General features: G+C 47.9%; 1 protein-coding gene and 1 long non-coding RNA gene across 3 annotated transcripts in view; one reads left to right on the top strand and one right to left on the bottom strand.

Moving 5' to 3' along the window:
* Positions 1-214: 214 nt before the first annotated feature.
* The window catches only part of Pde6a (phosphodiesterase 6A), a 71,767-nt gene continuing 53,795 nt past the window's right edge, over positions 215-18,186 (bottom strand). The window contains exons 18-22 of the mRNA NM_001107386.2: positions 7,744-7,807; positions 7,435-7,509; positions 5,252-5,335; positions 3,382-3,529; positions 215-730 (exon numbers count right to left, since the gene is read on the bottom strand). Of these exons, the coding sequence (NP_001100856.1) occupies positions 654-730; positions 3,382-3,529; positions 5,252-5,335; positions 7,435-7,509; positions 7,744-7,807 (448 nt within the window). The 3' untranslated portion in view covers positions 215-653. The remainder of the gene's footprint in view (positions 731-3,381; positions 3,530-5,251; positions 5,336-7,434; positions 7,510-7,743; positions 7,808-18,186) is intronic.
* On the top strand, positions 11,047-12,698 carry LOC120098169 (uncharacterized). 2 transcript variants are annotated; one of them, XR_010059856.1, is made up of 3 exons: positions 11,063-11,477; positions 11,664-11,942; positions 12,498-12,698. It is a non-coding gene; the product is annotated as an uncharacterized LOC120098169 (long non-coding RNA). The 2 variants fall into 2 exon arrangements; XR_005496231.2 differs by having other exon boundaries at positions 11,047-11,477; positions 11,827-12,698.

Raw genomic sequence — 18,186 nt, 5'->3', positions numbered from 1 at the left:
GCTACATGGTAGGAATTAGAAAGGAAGAAAGAGAGGGAGGGAGGGAGGGAGGGAGGAAGAGAGGAAGGGAGGGAGGGAGGGAGGGAGAGATAAAGGAGGAGAGGGAGAGAAATTGAAAAGGAACATGAAGACACGAGAAGCACACATGATCAGAGTTTGATGTTCAAATCTGGGGTAAGTTTGTGGGTATTTGATGTATAATTCTCTACTTTTGGAGATTAGCAAACACTTTTATAATAAAACACTAAGTTTAAAGAGCTTATAAGAATCACAAGCATCATAAGAACAAAAAAATTATCAAGTCGGTATAGAAAATTGGGCTAAATTCAATGGACTTTTTAAGATTAAAAACAATCTCTAAGACCTATGTGGGGGTGCATGTGTGGTCCCAGCACTCAGAACACAGAGGCAGGTGGATGTCTGTGAGTTCAAGGCCAACACCGGCTACATAGAGAGTTTCAGGCCAGACAGAGCTGTCTAAAACAAAGCAAAACAAAACAAAACAAAGCAGAAACAACGTCTAAGACCATTTGATGATATAGATGCCTGCTGTGTCTGCCGCCACCTCTCAACTCCTGAGTCTTTAACTGTCTAGTGGCCTTCGTGACCTCTTCCTTCCTGAGCGCCGTGCCCCCTGCTGGCAGTGTGCTCAGCTACTGGATGCAACAGGACTTGGATGCAGGTGCACCCCCTGGACTGGGGTTCCCTCCTGGCTGGTTCCCGGAAGCAGCTGTGAAGGGCAGGAAAGCACACAGCAGTTCAGAGGAGGCTGCAGCAAACCTGCCTTTGACTCCTTTTTGGAGCAAGTTCAAGGCTTGGCATGTGCAGAGAGCAGATAGGCAGTCAGGAGAAGCAGGGGAACCAGAGGATCTTCCCCACTGAGAAGCAGCACAGTGACTAATGTCAACCAACACCTGTGAGACACGGGGAACAGTAGGGACTGACTGGGGTGAGGACTCCAAGGGGGTGGTTCCCATTTAGCTCCAGACACTTTTATCCAGTCTACTGGTGTGCCCAGATCTTGATCTTTCAAAAAGAAGAGCTAAAAAATCTCTTCTTGTTTGTTTGTTAGAACTGGAGTATCCCAACTTTAAACTGGACGGCAAATGCACATTTTAAGGGAAAGCTCCTGAGCTAGACAGACAGCTCAGGGACAGAGCATTTGTTTAGTATTTAACTAGGCCTGGGTTCAACTCTCAACACTGCTATTTTAAAACGGAAACGGTAGGGCTTATGTTTACACAAACCTGCTCCTTTTCCCAAAGGCAGCTTATTCGCTAAGTCCACGGGGATGAGGGGGTGGGAGGGAGCAGCGATGTATAAGAGACCCTGGGGAGATAGCAAGGGTATCCCCATCTTCAAAGCTGCTCTTTGAAAATAACCCCAGCCTGCCCATGCAAGAACTGGGGACCAGACAGTGTCTATGCTGAGAACAGAGGGACACATGCTTGGGAAGTCAGGCAGCCTCTGGCAGGGACAAGAAGCCAAGTCTAGAACACATAGCTAGATAAGGAGATAACTGGGGGAGGGCGGGGGCGATTGTGTGGAATGATGCCATGTGACGGGAGCCGGGACAAATTCCATTTGAAGCTAGGATCAGTTGTGTGCCCTGGTTCTTTGAAGTCTTGGCTTCTAGTCTCTGCTCTACCCCGACCAACTTCTCTTCCTGTACAAAGCCTTAGTCAATCTGTCTCCGTCTCTCCCTCTGTCTGACTACATTTATTAGGTGGGGCGGCACACGTGCCACAGCACATGTGGAAGTCAGAGGACCACTTTTGAGAATCAGTCCTCCCCTCCCACCTACTGAGGAAAAGTCTCTTGTTTCTGCCACTCTGTGTACCCCCAGGACTCTGAGCCACCCCCACCCTGGTGTAGAAATACTGAAGGTGCAGATCTGTGGTGCTCTATCTGCCTTTTTATGAGCTCCGGGATTGGACTCGGGCCATCAGATTTGCACAGCAAGCACTTCTGTGAGCCGAGCCGTCTTGCTAACTCTGCCCCTTTTCGTTTGCTTGTTTTGCTATGATTTAAGAGAAGGTTAAAATTCAAAGTAATTTTCCTATCTTAGAGTCTCCTGAGTGCTGGGATTGCAAGCATGTCTCCCGTGCTTAACTTCCCACAACTCCCCTGTGTACCTGGTTATGTGTGAGCGTGTAGAGGGGAGGGGGTGGGTGCACGTTCATATGTTTGAGTTTGGATGTTGCATGGCATGGTTCACATGTAGAAGAAGGTCAAAAGATACATTTGGATGTCAGACCTCACCATATTTCAAACAGGGTCTCTTATTATTTGAGGCTAGCTGACCTGTGATCGATCTCTCTCTCTCTCTCTCTCTCTCTCTCTCTGTATCTCTGCTTCTGTCTCTGCCTCTCTCTGTGTCTCTGTGTCTCTGTCTCTCTGTGTCTGTCTCTCTCTCTGTATCTCTGTTTCTGTCTCTGGCTCTCTCTGTGTCTCGGTGTCTCTGTGTCTGTCTCTCTCTCTGCCTCTCTCTGTGTCTCTGTCTCCTCTCTCTCTCTCTCTGTATCTGTTTCTGTCTCTGCCTCTCTCTGTGTCTCTGTCTCTCTCTCTGTATCTCTGTTTCTGTCTCTGCCTCTCTCTGTGTCTCTGTGTCTCTGTGTCTGTCTCTCTCTCTGCCTCTCTCTGTGTCTCTGTCTCCTCTCTCTCTCTCTCTGTATCTGTTTCTGTCTCTGCCTCTCACTGTGTCTCTGTCTCTCTCTCTGTATCTCTGTTTCTGTCTCTGTCTCTCTCTGTGTCTCTGTGTCTCTGTCTCTCTGTGTCTATCTCTCTGTGTCTCTGTCTCTGTCTCTCTGTCTCTCTCTCTCATCTGACTTTATGTGTGTTCTGGAGATCTGACCTGGGCCATCTCCTTGGCCTCTACACATGAATGGGGCCCCCTGCAGTTCAGCCCTGGGCAGTGTGGGGTGGTTCTGAAGTCGCCACTAATAGTTTTACAGGTCAAATGCACTTTGAGTTCAAGGGAGACCTTTCCAACCATACACTTAACATGGGTGATGCTAAAGACAGTTAGCCTTCTCTCACTGGTCGTGTACAAACCAAACCTCATGATGGCTAGGTTTCAAGTAGTCAAACAGCTGGAAAGTCAGCCTTTAAAATTCCTTCCAAGTAATAACTGCTGGCACAAACATCTGCAGCCTTAGAATCAGAGTCGTCCTGATGTTCAACTGCAGGACCCTAGAGCATCCCTCTGTCTCTATCTAGGGACCAGACTCTGCCCCATACTGACTGTGTGGCTTGGCCACAGCACTTCTTCTCCAGCAGGCCCAGTGCCCTCCCACACAGAAAGGAAACCACAGTCCAAGCCCAGATGCACTGCATACTCAAAGTGCCTGGCCAAGACTCCACCTTGCCTCTTCTGCCTACCTTGCTTGGCTGCCTGCTGCTTCTGCTTCTCCTCCTCCAATGCTTTCATCCTGGCCTCGTACTCATCAGCCAGCGCCTTCCACTCCTTACGGTTGTTAGTGATCCCATCCAACATGGGTGTGATCTCCTCATGAAACCGGGAGAATTCCTGGAGAGGAGAAGTGAAGTACAATGAACAGGAGGGATAAAGGGACAGAGGGAGGGAGGAGAAAGAGAAGGGGGTAGGGGGAGTCTATGTTCAACTAAAGGACCCTAGAGCATCCCACAGCCTCTAGTAAGGGACCAGATTTTGCCACATACTGACTTTGTGACCTTTCATCTCAGTGAAATGCCTCAGTGAAACAAGGGCATTGCCCTAGGACCCTGGATCAAGGTGGGGTATGTTCTGCCTGGCATTGGAGTGAGCTGCCTCTCATGGCTGCTGACACTAGGGAGCCCCTCCTTCCCCTGCTTAGAACCTTCCCGTATGGCCACTCCTTCAGCGTGCAATGTAAGTCTTAGCATGTCATTCACTGATGTCTACTCTTTCACATCAGAAGTCCCAGGCACCCAAACCTCACTTCATGAGTGTTTCCTCCCATCTGTGGACCTTGTGCAGCTGTTCTTTTTGATGGAACATTCTACCCTTCCACCTTTCCTTGAGGTCCCTACTTCCCTAACACTCGCCCAGAGAAACCTTTTCTGACCCTGTAGGTAAACTGAGTCCCCACTGGATGGCCCCAAAGCCCTCTCTAATCAATGTCCACTTCCCTATAATGACTCTCTTTGCCTGCCTCTCCCAGAGGATGGCACCTAGAGATGGCAGGAGCACCTCAGTTGGTTCTGAATTAGCACTGGTCTGGAACACACAGCTGCTTCATAAATACCCAGTGAATGACACTCGGTTATTGAGATGACTCCTATGGGCTCCTGCAACTCTAGGAATTGAATAACACCTTGAACACAGTACCCTGCAATCTATGGGGCAATTATCTCTTCTGGTCTTTCGAGCCCCGCCCCCAATGTGGGTTGCCCGCCACTCCTTCACTTGTAGTGAGGAGAGACGGAAGTGCAGATTGGTGAAGTAGGTTTGCTGAAGTGAGGAGGGACCCATTGCAGCGGGAGCCAGGCAGGGCTTACCGTGCCCAGAGATGCCTGAGTTGTGGTCTGGGTTCTACCAGGACCTGTGTGACTTTGGGATAGTCACTGCTGAAGCTCACTTTCATCTAGACAGTGGGGTGGTAATGGCACCTACCCTAGCATAGTTGGGATTAAGCAGGCAAATCTCCATTTATAACTCTACTGCCGGCAGTGTGAGCAGAGGCATGCTGTCCTGTTAAGCAGAGGGCCCTCGGTCTGTGTGAGGACGTAGATACTTGTGGAAAGCCCTGGCCTGGGTATTAGGTGAGCCAGCTTCAGTCCTGCTCCACAGGTGGATCCAGAAATGTTAGCTCGGTCACATCCTTTCTGACCTCTGTCTCCTTATATATAATGTGGCCAAAAGAAAACTAATTCATGGGAGGTGGAGGCGGGCATGGTGATGCAGAGATGTTATCCCAACACCTTGGAGGCTAAGGCAACAGGATCATGAGTTGGAGATCAGACCAGGGCAACATAGCCAGACCAAGTCTCAAAAATGAAGAGGCAGCCAGGTAGACAGTAGAGATGGGTTTGTCGCTGGTGGCCTCTTGAGAAGGATCTAACCTGAACTGGCCTTTTCACAATGACATTCTGTCCATACAAGCATGCTTCGTCATTTGTCCCATGGGTATTTGTTGAGCAAGGAGGAGAAACGAGCTCCAGGCTTCAGCTGGAGGTTATCATTCCCCTCCACAGAGTGGGAAATACACCACGTGCGCCCTGCGGTCTGCTGGACTCTGAAGAAACCTACCTTATAGACAAAGGTGCACACAAAATCAATGAAGCCGACCTGAAGCTTGGGGAGTTCATCTGCCTTGTTTCTGTCCATCATGGGCTGTCGTGGAAGAGAGAGAGTTAATGGCATGGAGCAGTGATAGGGGCTCACCCTGCCCAAGAAACAGTCTTGCAAAAAAAGGGTGTAATCCCGTGTTCAAGACCATCCTCAACCCCTAGCAAGCCTAAGACCAGCCTGCCGTGTGTGAGGCTCTGTTTCAGAAATAAACTCACTAAGCTTCCAGACTTGACTAGCAATTTGGAGAAAATAGGGAAGACAGAGCGGGATGTGTTAATGGGTGTGCAGAATGTGAGTGACCAAGCCAGGGTGTGGGAAACACTAACCAAACAAACACCCACTGTCTTAACAATTACATAGAGGACGGACAGACGGGGAGGCTTGGGAGGGGAGCGATCGACCTGCTGCTGCTGCTGCTTCCTTGGGGCTTCAGAGGTGGAACCACACTGGGTTTGGATTCTGATTTGGACAAATGAACAGAATTCTTTTCTCCGTCAGAGGAGACAAGCAGTGGAAGTGCTGGCTCTAACTATGTTTATCTGTAATCAAATATTCTCTCTCAGAGATACAGTGTTTAGGAAGAGATGGCCATGTCTGGGATTCACATAAAATACCCCAGCCAAACAGGGACCCCACCCCAGAAACAAACAAACCGCGTTCAGCAAAGTAGGTAAACCAAGGAGACATGTTTTGCTAATCGTTGACTCTGGCTGATGGTACTGAGAGATCACTGGCCAGTCAGGCAACCTTTTAAAATGTTAAAAGGACCAAAGTAGATTATTATGACTGCTCAGCTCAAGAGATTTCAGAGCAAGTGGCCTAGAGACCATTCTTAGGATATTTTGGCAAGGAATGTGGCAGTTCCCCCCACACACACACACACCCACCACCCCACCACCCCACCACCCCACCACCCACCACCCATCACCCACCACCCACCACCCGCCACCCCATCACCCCACCACCCCATCACCCCACCACCCACCACCCCATCACCCCATCACCCCACCACCCCATCACCCCATCACCCCACCACCCCACCACCCCATCACTCCACCACCCACCACCCCATCACCCCATCACCCACCATCCCATCACCCCATCACCCCACCACCCACCATCCCATCACCCCATCACCCCACCACCCACCACCCCACCACCCCACCACCCCATCACCCCATCACCCCATCACCCCACCACCCACCATCCCATCACCCCACCACCCCATCACCCCATCACCCCACCACCCACCATCCCATCACCCCACCACCCCACCACCCCATCACCCCATCACCCCACCACCCACCATCCCATCACCCCATCACCCCACCACCCACCACCCCACCACCCCACCACCCCACCACCCCATCACCCCACCACCCCACCACCCCATCACCCCATCATCCCATCACCCCACCACCCACCACCCCAGCACCCACCACCAGGACTTTAAAATCAGCCTAAGGCAAGAGAAGAGAGGAGGGAGGAGGAAGACACAGACTGTTGGGGCTCTTTGTGTTCTTTTTCCCACTCTGCCTGTTCGACCTGCCCTGCCCTCCCTTCCCTCTCCCTGGACTCCTGCTGAAGGCTAAGGTGGTGACCCATGAACCCTCAGCACTCTCAGGGTTCAGCCTGTTTACCATCCATGGTTTGTCTTTTTTATTCCTCCCGGAGCCCTCTGGCCTTTGGGGACAGACAGTTCCTAACTGTCAGAGGCCAGCTGACCAGCCCAGCCAAGTTAGCTCTCAGTGGCGAGATAAGTTCCCGATAGACAAGCTTCCTCTAGCTGGCTCTGTGCGTAAGGAGGGAGCAGGAGTTAGTGGCCCAGGTCCTCTGTATCTGAAAGGACATCAGTTTGGTATCCACTCCACTTAGCTAAGGACCCTCACACATGCTGACAGCAAGACTCTCAAACTGCAGAGGGGCAAATAATTATAGAGCACATATTTCTGGCCCCCATTTCTGTTCTCAAAGAATGAGGTTGTGGGTCCATCTAGAAACCGTGTACCATCTCAGAGAACCACTGTAACCATCCTGAAGTAAGGACACGTAGCCCCATGTCATTGGTCAGACCTCTAGGTCAGAAAGAAATGGTACTCTCTTGACATCCGGCTGACACCCCCTGCCCTTTGACTACTCACAATGGGATTCTGTTGCAGCACTGTGCGCTCCAGGTCACCTTGCTCCCAGAATTCAGCAGCCACCAGCAGAGCCACCTGCGACCAATGGACCCGATCACATACATGCATACATGTGCACTGCCCACCCCTCCTATCCCTACTCCCACTCCACTTGTGCTTTCAAGCTCAGCAAAAGAGGCAAGCCCACCCCCTCCCTGGTACTCCCCCTCATCACTGGAGAGAAGGTAGGGTTGGGCTAAGAGGGTCCAGCCTCAGTAACTGTGGTCAGCAATACCGAGCTCCCTCTGCCAGGCCAAGAAGTGTCCATACCTTGCTCTGCACCTCCCAGGGCTTGGTGATGGCTGAGAGGTCACAGGCGGTCATCATCATGGCCCTGGGCAAACAGAATATACTCAGTCTAAAGCCATTTAAAGCTACACAACCCAGCTAATTCAATTCCCCTCACTTTTCTATGACTGTTCCCCAGTAGGTAACTCCACCATTTTGTGAGGCAAGGGCTCTATTCCCATTGTAGCTGGAGTTTCAAGTCAGAGGTTGAGTCCTGCCTCTGAATATAATCAGAGGTTTGCCACTGGGCTCAGTTCTCTAAGCCTCCATTTTCCCGTCTACAATGATAGCCATGCTTTCTTCATAGACTAGAAACAAGGCTAAAAGAGACAACAAACATGGAAGTCAACCTGTAGCACCCAGACACGGTAGGTGTGCAGTGAACATGCTGGGTACCTATTCCTGTTGAGATCAAGCTGGGCCCTTACTCTAGATTATTCAAACTGTTCCCTCAGGCTGTGCCTTGCCCCAAGTAACTCCATTTTACTGAAGAGACAGGAGTCTGCACTTTGCCGCTGGACACACAAACATCGCTCCCCATCTAGTACCACGAACGTGGTTTATTCCCCAAGGTAAAACAAGGTGTCAGGTTGAAGCGATGGCTCAGCCATTAGAATGCTTGCCTTGTAAGCATAAGGGCCAGAGTGTTGATTCCCAGCACCCACACACCACCAAGGCATGGTGAGATGCCCCTAAAACCCAAGCCCTGGAGGCAAGGGAATGGGGAGCCTCAGACACACTAGGCAGCCAGATAGCCAAGGGGGGCCTCGGGTTCAGGGAATGACCCTGTCTCACACTGATGGGAAGGCAGGCCATGAATTCCTACACAGTGGGTACAGCGGAGAGGAGAAGGACAGGGACAGGGAAGAACTAGAGCCACAGAGAGAGCAGAATGAGCAAACATTCCAGTCAGCCATCCTGGGCTCTGAGGTTGTGCTGGCTACTCTTAGGTCTACTTGACACACAGACTAGATTTATCTGCAAGGAGGGAACTTCATAAGATCCAGCTGTAAGGCATTTTCTTACTTAGTGATTGGTGGAGGAGGACCCAGCCCATTGTGGGTGGTGTCCTCCCTGGGCTGGTGCTCTTGGGTTCTATAAGAAACTAGGTTGAGCAAGCCAGGGGAAGCAAGCCAGTAAGCAACACCACTCCACCATGACCTCTGCATCAGCTCCTCAGGTTCCTGCCCTGGGTGAGCTCCTGTCCTGGCTTCCTTCAATGATGAACAGTGATATGGAAGTATAAGCCAAATAAACCCTCTCTCTGCAACTTGCTATTTGGTCACGATGGTTTGTTGAAGCAATAGAACTAAAGCAGAGGTTAAGGCCCATGTGAGGGCTGCACATGGTATGGGATCAGTAAGGGAGGAAGAGCTATGTTGCAGGAAGGAACAATAACAATAAAAAAGAGGCTAAATGGCTTGCCTAGAGCCATGCAAACGAGGATGAAACACAAGAAACAACCAGGCTCCAATGCAAGGACATGGGTTGGAGGAGACAGCGGGGAAAGGCTGGACTTTGAGCCAAATTTTCTGCTTAGATATTTTTAGAAGACAATTTTCTTTATCTTTTTGTTCTCGTTTTGTGTGTATGAATTTATACATGTCTGTGCGCTCACGTGTATGTGTGCCAGCAGGTGCATCTGTGTGCATGTGGAGGACAGAGTCCAAAGTCAGATGTCATCTCCAGTTGTTTCTCCAACTTTATGTTTTGAGACAGGGTGTCTCAGTGAAGCTGGAGCTTAATTCAGCTATGCTGGCTGGTCAGAAAGTCCCAGGGCTCTTCCTATCTCTACCCCCCAAATCTGGGGGTACAGGGTACCTCCAGAGCTTGTCTTTTAACACAAATGCTAGGGATCTGAACTCAGGTTTTTGTGCTTGCACAACAAGCATTTTACTGTTGTCATCCAAGCTATCTCCCTAGCCTCATAGATTAGAACTAATCACCTGTATATTGGAACATTTTATATCAGCTGGTCCAGGAGGCCACATGGGTCACTCATAAAAACATTAACAAGTTTAGATAAAAATCTTTAGTTATATAATGTGACATGTGATTCTTAGTGGGTAAGTTTTAAGGGGATAAGCCTCCAGAAATGTTATTTCATAGAAATGTCTTAAGGCTTTATAGTAACTCCCGTGCCCTGTGTTTAATGTTAGGTGTGTGCACAGGTAAACAGATCAGGCAAATAAACAGTCAGCTATGCATACAAGAGTCACCACCTCCCTGGTACTTGTCATTGTCCCCAGGTTAAACCTATTAACTGTGTGACTTCAGGAGAGTACAGGATATTTGATTTATTTGGCTAAAAGACCACACGGAAACATTCCCAGAGTTTGGGGAAACACACCCATGTGTGTTCTAGGCAGAAACTGTGTGAGCTGGAAGAAGGCCATGTAGCTCCAGGATAACTAATCCTAACCTCACACCCTAACCACTGTCCCCCACCACCACCCTAATGTGTCCTAGGGTCCCTGTGTAAGGTGTAGGGGATTCAGGGAGGCCCAGATGAAGCTCATTGTCATTCCAGGAACACAGAGAAGAGCACGCACATGACCATCTGCTAAGGAGGACAGAAAAGCAAAAGGCACAGAAGAAAACAAGGTGGGGAGGGGAGTGCCTACAAGTGAGAGCGACTGGTCCTGCCCGAGAGGTAACAGTAGAACTGGGCAAGAGGTGGGCATAGGAGATCTCTGCTATGGATCAATGGTGTGTCCCCAGATCCATACATTGAAGCCTTAACCCCAACATAACGGTAATAGGAAGTAAAGCCTTTTAGTAACCAATTACTGTTAGATCAGGCTAAGGTGCCCTCATTAACTTGGTAAAGAAGGCAGAGGGAACCACCTGACACCAAAGTCCGGGTAACAGGAGGCCTGGGGGCATTCAGAAGGCTGGGTCATGGGAGAGAGAACCTCGGGAAACCCTTGGGAGCCTTGTTAAGAGACGCCCAATCAAGCCAGGCAAGGAGGCAGGTGGATCTCTGGGATTTCCAGGACAGCCAAGGCTACACAAAGAAAATCTGTCTCAAGAAGAGAGAGGCAGGGGGGAGTGGGGAAAGGAGAGGGGGAGGGGGAGAGGGAGGGGGAGAGGGAGAGGGAGAGGGAGAGGGAGGGGGAGGGGGAGAGGGAGAGGGAGAGGGAGAGGGAGAGGGAGAGGGAGAGGGAGAGGGAGAGGGAGAGGGAGAGGGAGAGGGAGAGGGAGAGGGAGAGGGAGAGGGAGAGGGAGAGAAAGACCCTAGATACATGGGTACAGACCTTGCAGCATGTAGGACAGGGAGGTACAGAGCTGCAACCCCCAAAGTACAGGAAGATTTGAATGGAAGAGGGTCAAGGTCAGATTTATCCACCACAGAGTCTTTGTTGTTGAGCTCTGCGCTAGGGGAGCCCAGGGAGGAAACCGTTGTGGGAGGGAGCAGGAAGTGGAAGAAGTCATCATGAACATACCCAGCGGGTAACGGCAGTTGAAGAGTGAACTCAGTCGGCGGAAGATGGAGGCATGGGGGTCGAACAGAGTGAAGAAGGATGTGTGTACGGGAGACCTAGGAGGATCTTGAGGGCTCGGGAACCCATGCCTGAGCCTCTTGTCAGGCCTAAGTCACTAAGAGAGAAGGGATTGGAGTTTAATGCTTCCACACAGGGCTTTGGAATCAGACCCAGTGGAATCCGCCCTTCTGTCTTCCCTTGACTTGCAATGGCTAGAACAAGATGCCTAAGGTATGTCTTCCAGCTCAGTGTGTAAAATGAGACAGCTGTACTAGGTTAGAACCCATGAAATTTTGGTTTTGTGGGTCAAAAGGAATTCAGTCACTTCACGTGGTCGTTCCTCCTGAGAGGTATGAGGGCAAGCATAAAGCATGGTTTTGTAATAGCTTCTCATCACATTATCAAATTACCATTTAGGAGGGCAGCTGCTTGAAGAGTTCAGCTTGCTCAAGGGCAGCTGAGTTATTCTTACCTGGTCCAACCACAAGGCCTTCCAGAACTTAGCTGTGAAGTCCAGTGGCCTTCTTCCTGCCCTCTGGCTGACTTTCATGAGAAAGCATTCTAGCCCTCCAATTTCCAGAACTCTGAGGAAAGCTGGCTCAGACACTCCCTGGGAGGCCTTTCAGCAGCATGAGAATAAAGGATAAGCAAGAGCAGGCCTTTTGTCTTGGGCAACTGTCCTAGCCAAGTCACCAGGTAAGTCACTTTTCTATCTCTCTGGATCTCTCTTCTCTCCTTTGTAAAACACTAGATCAAGGGTTGATCAAGGGGGCTTTGTACAAAGGTCCCAGTAGTGGACATTTTAGGTTTTGCAGAAAGTGTGGTCTCTATTGTATTTCTCTGTTCAGCTCCATCTGTGATGCATAATAAGAAAGCAGGGTGTGCTGGCTGGTCTTATGTCAATTTGAAACATGCTAGAGTCATCTGAAAAGAGGGGCCTCAGTTCAGAATATGCTCTACATGACCCAACTGTAAGGCATTTTTTTAATTAGTGACTGATGGGGGAAGGGCTCAGCCTGTTATGGGTGATGTCATCCCTGGGCTGGTGGTCCTGGGTTCTACAAGAAAGCAGACTGAACAAGCCATAAGGACCAATCCAGTAAGCAGCATCCCTCCATGGCCTCTGCATCAGTTCCTGCCTCCAGGTTCCTGCCCTGTTTTAGTTTCTGCTCTGACTTCCTTCAAATGCTAAAGATTCACATATTTTTGGAAGTTTATGAAAAATCTTAATTTTTATGTTGCTCTTGACAGAAGAAAACCAGATGTGGTGATTCATGCCTATAATCCCAACACTCAGGAGATCGGGGCAGGAGGATTGCTGTGGCTTCCAGGCCAGCAGAGGTTATGAAGACAGCCTCAATAAATCAATTCAATAAAGTCAGAAAGAAAAAGGAAATGATAATAAATTGTCCAAGTTTATCTTTCTACCAATAAAGTCATAAGATATTTGTATTTATTTGCTAACTAATTTATTGATTGATTTTTATGGAGGAAGGAGTCATAAAGGGAAAAGAACCCACAGCCCATAAAGTCAGAATGTAGCCCTCTCCATAAAAGGGTCAAATTTTATTTATGGACATGGAAGCTTTAGTTTCCTTTGGTGGGAAATAATATTTTTTAATTTTTTTCCCAACCACTTAAAAATGTAATTAGTTCCAAGCATAATGGCACACACCTTTAATCCCAGTCCTTGTGAGGTTTGGGAAAACAGATCTTTGTGAGTTTGAGGCTAACCAGATTACTATATATATATGTATATGTATATGTATATATATGTATATATATGATTGTATGCATGTATGTGTGTATGTATGTGTATGTATGTATGTATGTATGTATGTATGTATGTATGTATGTATCTGGAGTTCCAGGATATCCAGGGCTATGTAGTGAGACCATGTCAAACAAAACAAAACAATCTTGTAAGTCCTATGAAATCAGGCAGCAGGCCCTACACCCCAATCTTGAGGATGCTAAGGGCTTTCAACTCCTTGTCTGGCCACAATCAAGAAATGAGAACTGAAATTAAGAGGAGACAGAGTGGGAAGTCACACCCTTGCCTCAAGAGTTGGTGGGACATCCTTGCCTTAAACTAAGTAAGTAAGGCAACACCAGAGCCAGGTAGGGGTCTGACACAGCGATATGGCTCAGGACACAGCAATGAGTGCAGTGTGGATCTCAGACCACAGGAAGCTCACAACATGAGCACCTTTAAGACCACCAAAGCACTGAAACTCAGTGCTGATGGCTTCCTTTCGTTGAACCCAAACTCTGCAGACCAAGAGATCTTGGAAATAAAAGTTTACAGAGCCACGACAGATGCTAGCCACAAAAAGAAAGGGCCAGGTCCTGGGGGAAAGTCTTGCAGCTACAGAGTGGGGCAGTTAGAAGATGCCCTCAGTACCCAAGCTTCCCTATGCTTTTGGGGGAAAAGGCACAGTAACCTACCCTGGCTGCAGAGCAGAGGGGTGGGGAGATCTGGGGAAAGAGGATGCTGTGTAGAAGTGCTTGTTACTTCTCAGTGATTGAGGACTGAAGCGTAACACGATGGCACGTTGGTGGTTTCGTCTCACGGTTTAGAGACATGGTTTCACCATACGTTTAGAAAGGAAGTCTGGCCTTTCGATTTGGTTGGTTTGGTTGGTTTGGCCTAAACTGCTAGCCAAATAGTATGTCTCTCCATGTCTCATCCCCCTCTGCCTTCTAACTAACTTTCAGAGGTCTCAGATGACTCAATGGATTTAAGTGTTCCGTCTCACAGACTGTCCTCCCTTCGGAAACTGAGTCTGGGTGTTGTGCCCTACACCAGCCCCTCTTCTGTCTGATCTGGCTTTAACCAGTCTTGGCGGCATCCATAACATCTCTTTGGGTTCAATAATTTGCTGAGTCAGCTCACAAAACTCAGGGAACACTTTGCTCAGGACCGTCATGTGTTAAACCAACTAAGAAACACAGGAAAGAGGAGCAGGGAAGGGCTGGCAGTGCAGAAGTTCTCTTAGAGGATACAAGTCTCCCAGGACCTCTGAGTGGTCATTAATCCAGAAGATCTCCGAATTCCCATGTTTAAACCATATCATGAAGATTTTATCTTGTAGGCAAGATGAATTAAACCATGTGTCACTAGTAATTAACTTGATCCACATGCTCCCCACCTCCCTAGAGCTAATGAAGCTGTAAGCCCCAAGCTTCTTATAGTGGGGTCTCTCTGAGAAGCAAGCCCCCATTCCAAAACTATCTAGGCTCTTGCCAAGAGTGACCTCATTAGAACAAATGATACCATGACCACTCAGGAAACCCCAAGGCTCTTAGGCGCTCCAGGTGAGGAACCAGGGACAACAACCAAATCTATATGTCATTATATCATAGGAAATGTCCCCCATAGCTCCTCCTACCCAAGCCATGCTGTAAAGCATCCCACTTACCCCCAGCTCAGCTCCAGAGGAATCTGAAAAATAACACTGTCATCATCCCTACTGAGCTGCAGAGGAAACTGAGGCACGGACTGGCGAAGTAACCACCAGTAAGAGTCAAGACTCAAACCCAGACTGGTTGGTACTGAGGATCTAGTTGTGTAACCACCCTACTCTACCCGGGTAAGAAGTGATTCTGATGAGAGAGGAGAAGCCAATGGACGCAACTTGGATTGCCTCACAGCATTGTTTCTTGGCCAGGAGACTCCTGCCTCTCAGCCTGCCTATCACTGTCTGAAATCATTGTGATAGTCGCAGTTGGGGTAGAAAGTCTTGCACTTCTTTTTTTTTTTTTCAGAGCTTGGGACCGAACCCAGGGCCTTGAGCTTGCTAGGCAAGCGCTCTACCACTGAGCTAAATCCCCAACCCCGAAAGTCTTGCTACTTGGTGTCTGGTAGGCAAAGCCCATAGGGCGCAAGACAGGCCCACATCAAAAGCTAATTTGCCTCCACATCAGTGCTGAGTTTGTCAAGGCCAGCTTTCTGTGTCTTCCAACCATGTTGGCTAAAGATCTCCTTAAATAGCTTTGGAAACTGTGAACCTTTAGAACAGTTAAACTGTTTCATCACAGGTTCAGATCTCTGCAAGGATCTAGTTGGCAAGGCATCACAAATACTGACAGCCAAAGGAAAGTATTACATCACTCCTCAAAACCCAAAGGAATCCGAAGAGAGTAGTAATTCAATATCAGCCGTCATCATCTATGACAGAAGAACAACAAAGCAAGTTTTTCTCCTTGAACACTGTATATGCATGGATATATACACGGATATGTTTTTTATCTGTATACACATGTACACACTTCAGTCTTTCCCGACCACCCTTCCGTCCTATAGTAACCAAATATCTTGATTAGTTTCAGTTATTTCTGATTTTTTTTCACTAACCATAAGCCTTCAAGCATTAATTTTCCCCCTTTGGATTAAGTCCTACAATTGGTCCAAAGAACAAAATTCATCATCTATTTTAATGAACAATTATTTGATACTCAGAGTAATTGATTTTGGAGCTTCACCTCGGGGAGAAAAGGTCGGACTTTTAAAGTCAGGTAACAGGTGAACGTCTCTTAGTGCTAGACTGATAAAAATCAGCATCTGTTCTATGTGCACTTTTCATTTTTATAAATGCCCAGGAGGTAGACGGAGTTTCATTACAACAAAGCACCCGTTCTTTGAATTGTCGTGAATTAACTGTTAAAAGTTATCCTGTGGTCGCTAACCGAGTGATCCGTCTGCTGACAGTCCAATTACATTCTCCTTCCATTTTGTTGTGAGCCAACACTAGAGCCTTACGTCTTCCATTTCTAGGACGCGTGCCATGAAGACAGAACAAAAGCTTCTCAGAGGACTATTAATTAAACCTCTGGCATTTCTTCAGGGGCTCTGTGTTAATCCAAGAGACTGGAAACGGGCAGGTGCATTAAAACATTATTAATTCTAATACATCTTTTCCACTGTTATATTTTTATAAAGGGATTTTTATCTTACAACAAGTTTCAATATTGCTTTCAACGAAACTCTGAAGCTTCGGATTGAGCTCATTTAATTTATGGAAATGTGTGCTGCGTGACATCACTAGAAACCACGGGCTCGTGCCACCAACTAAAGCAGCCACATCAGAGTCTGACCTGTAACTTTTCAATTCAATAAGCACATTACAAGGCATCTCAATGGCATCTCTTTAGTCCTTCATTTGTATTTTCCCCCTCTTGTTTTCCTTATTTATTATTAATGCTAAGAAAAGTAGAGATAGATGTGCAGGGATATAGGAGAGGTGGATGGACAGTTGGATGGATGGATAGACAGACAAATGGTGTTATGGTTTGGATCTTGAATACTCCCTAAAGGCCCATGTACCAAAGGCTTGGTCTCTAATCCACAGCACTCTTGCAAAGTGTGGATATGGTAGATAAGGGGTGGCGTTGGGTAAAAGAAGTTGGGTCAGTTGGGGGTGTGCCCTTAAAAGGTCCCTTTCCTTCCTCTTTCTCTGCTTCTTGGTCACCACAAGGAGAGCCTTCTATGGCACATGGTATGGTCACGATGCGGTTAAAAACCCAAAGCAAGGGCCAAGTGGCCTCAAACTGAAGTGTCTGAATGACTCACAACAGAGGTTCCCTCCTCCACAGGAACACTGTTTTGCATAAACAAGTGAGTAGATAGATAATAGACTGATAGATGACTGACAGGCAGGCAGACAAACAGACAGGCAAGCAGCGTGCTAGGCAGGAGTGTAACTCAACTCAAAAGAGTCCTTACCTGACTCATGAGGTTTGATCCCTTTAGCAATATATATATATATATATATATATATATATATATATATATATATATATATGCTTATTGGGTTATACCTTGATTTTGCCTATGTGCTTGTACTGGGTGGTTTTGTGTGTCAACTTGACACAAGCTGGAGTTATCACAGAAAAGGAACCTCATTTGTGGAAATGCCTTCGTGAGACACAGCTGTAGGGCATTTTCTCAACGAGTGGTCAAGGTGGGAGGACCCAACCCATTGTGGGTGGTGCTGTCCCTGGGCTGGTTGTCCTGCGTTCTATAAGAAAGCAAGCTGAGCAAGCCAGGGGAAGCAAGCCAGTAAGAAACATCCTCCATGGCCTCTGCATCAGCTCCTGCTTCCTGCCCTGTGTGAGTTCCAGTCCTGACTTCCTTTGGTGATGAACAGCAATGTGGAAGTGTGAGCTGGATAAACCCTTTCTCCTCAACTTGCTTCTTGGTCATGGTGTTTGTGCAGGAATGGAAACCCTGACTAAGACAATGCTAAATAACCAACAACAAAATCCTCCATTTCTAATGCCATGTTTTGCTTTTAAAATATTATATGTTCCTGAGAGACACAGCCAGAATACAGCAAATACAGAGACGAATGCCAGCAGCAAACCACTGAACTGAGAACGGGACCCCCATTGAAGGAATCTTAGAAAGGACTGAAAGAGCTGAAGGGGCTTGATACCCCATATGAACAACAATGCCAACCAACCAGAGCTTCCAGGGACTAAGCCACTACCCAAAGACTATAATGGACTGACCCTGGGCTCCAACTGCATAGGTAGCAATGAATAGCCTAGTAAGAGCACCAGTGGAAGGGGAAGCCCTTGGTCCTGCCAAGACTGAACCCCCAGTGGACATGACTGTTGTGGGGAGGGCGGTAATGGGGGAGGATGGGGAGGGGAACACCCATATAGAAGGGGAGAGGAAGGGGTTGGGGGATGTTGGCCTGGAAACTGGGAAAGGTAACAATTGAAATGTAAATAAAAAAATAAATAAAGAAAAAAGAAAAAATATTATATGTAATGGTATATAATATGGACTATATTTGGCCTTTGTCTGCAGGTCTTTGCACACAGCTCCTAAAGTCTTTAAATTTTCTAATAAGAGTGGTTTGCAATAAGCTCCTTCTGATTGTACTTTATACTGTGCTAATGAAGTGGCTTAGGATGCAACATCTAGATAGCC

Source organism: Rattus norvegicus, chromosome 18 (assembly GCF_036323735.1).
Source record: "Rattus norvegicus strain BN/NHsdMcwi chromosome 18, GRCr8, whole genome shotgun sequence".
NCBI classification, from domain to species: Eukaryota; Metazoa; Chordata; class Mammalia; order Rodentia; family Muridae; genus Rattus; species Rattus norvegicus.
The sequence above is the reverse complement of the archived record's forward strand: the minus strand, read 5'-3'. Positions and strand labels throughout refer to the sequence as shown.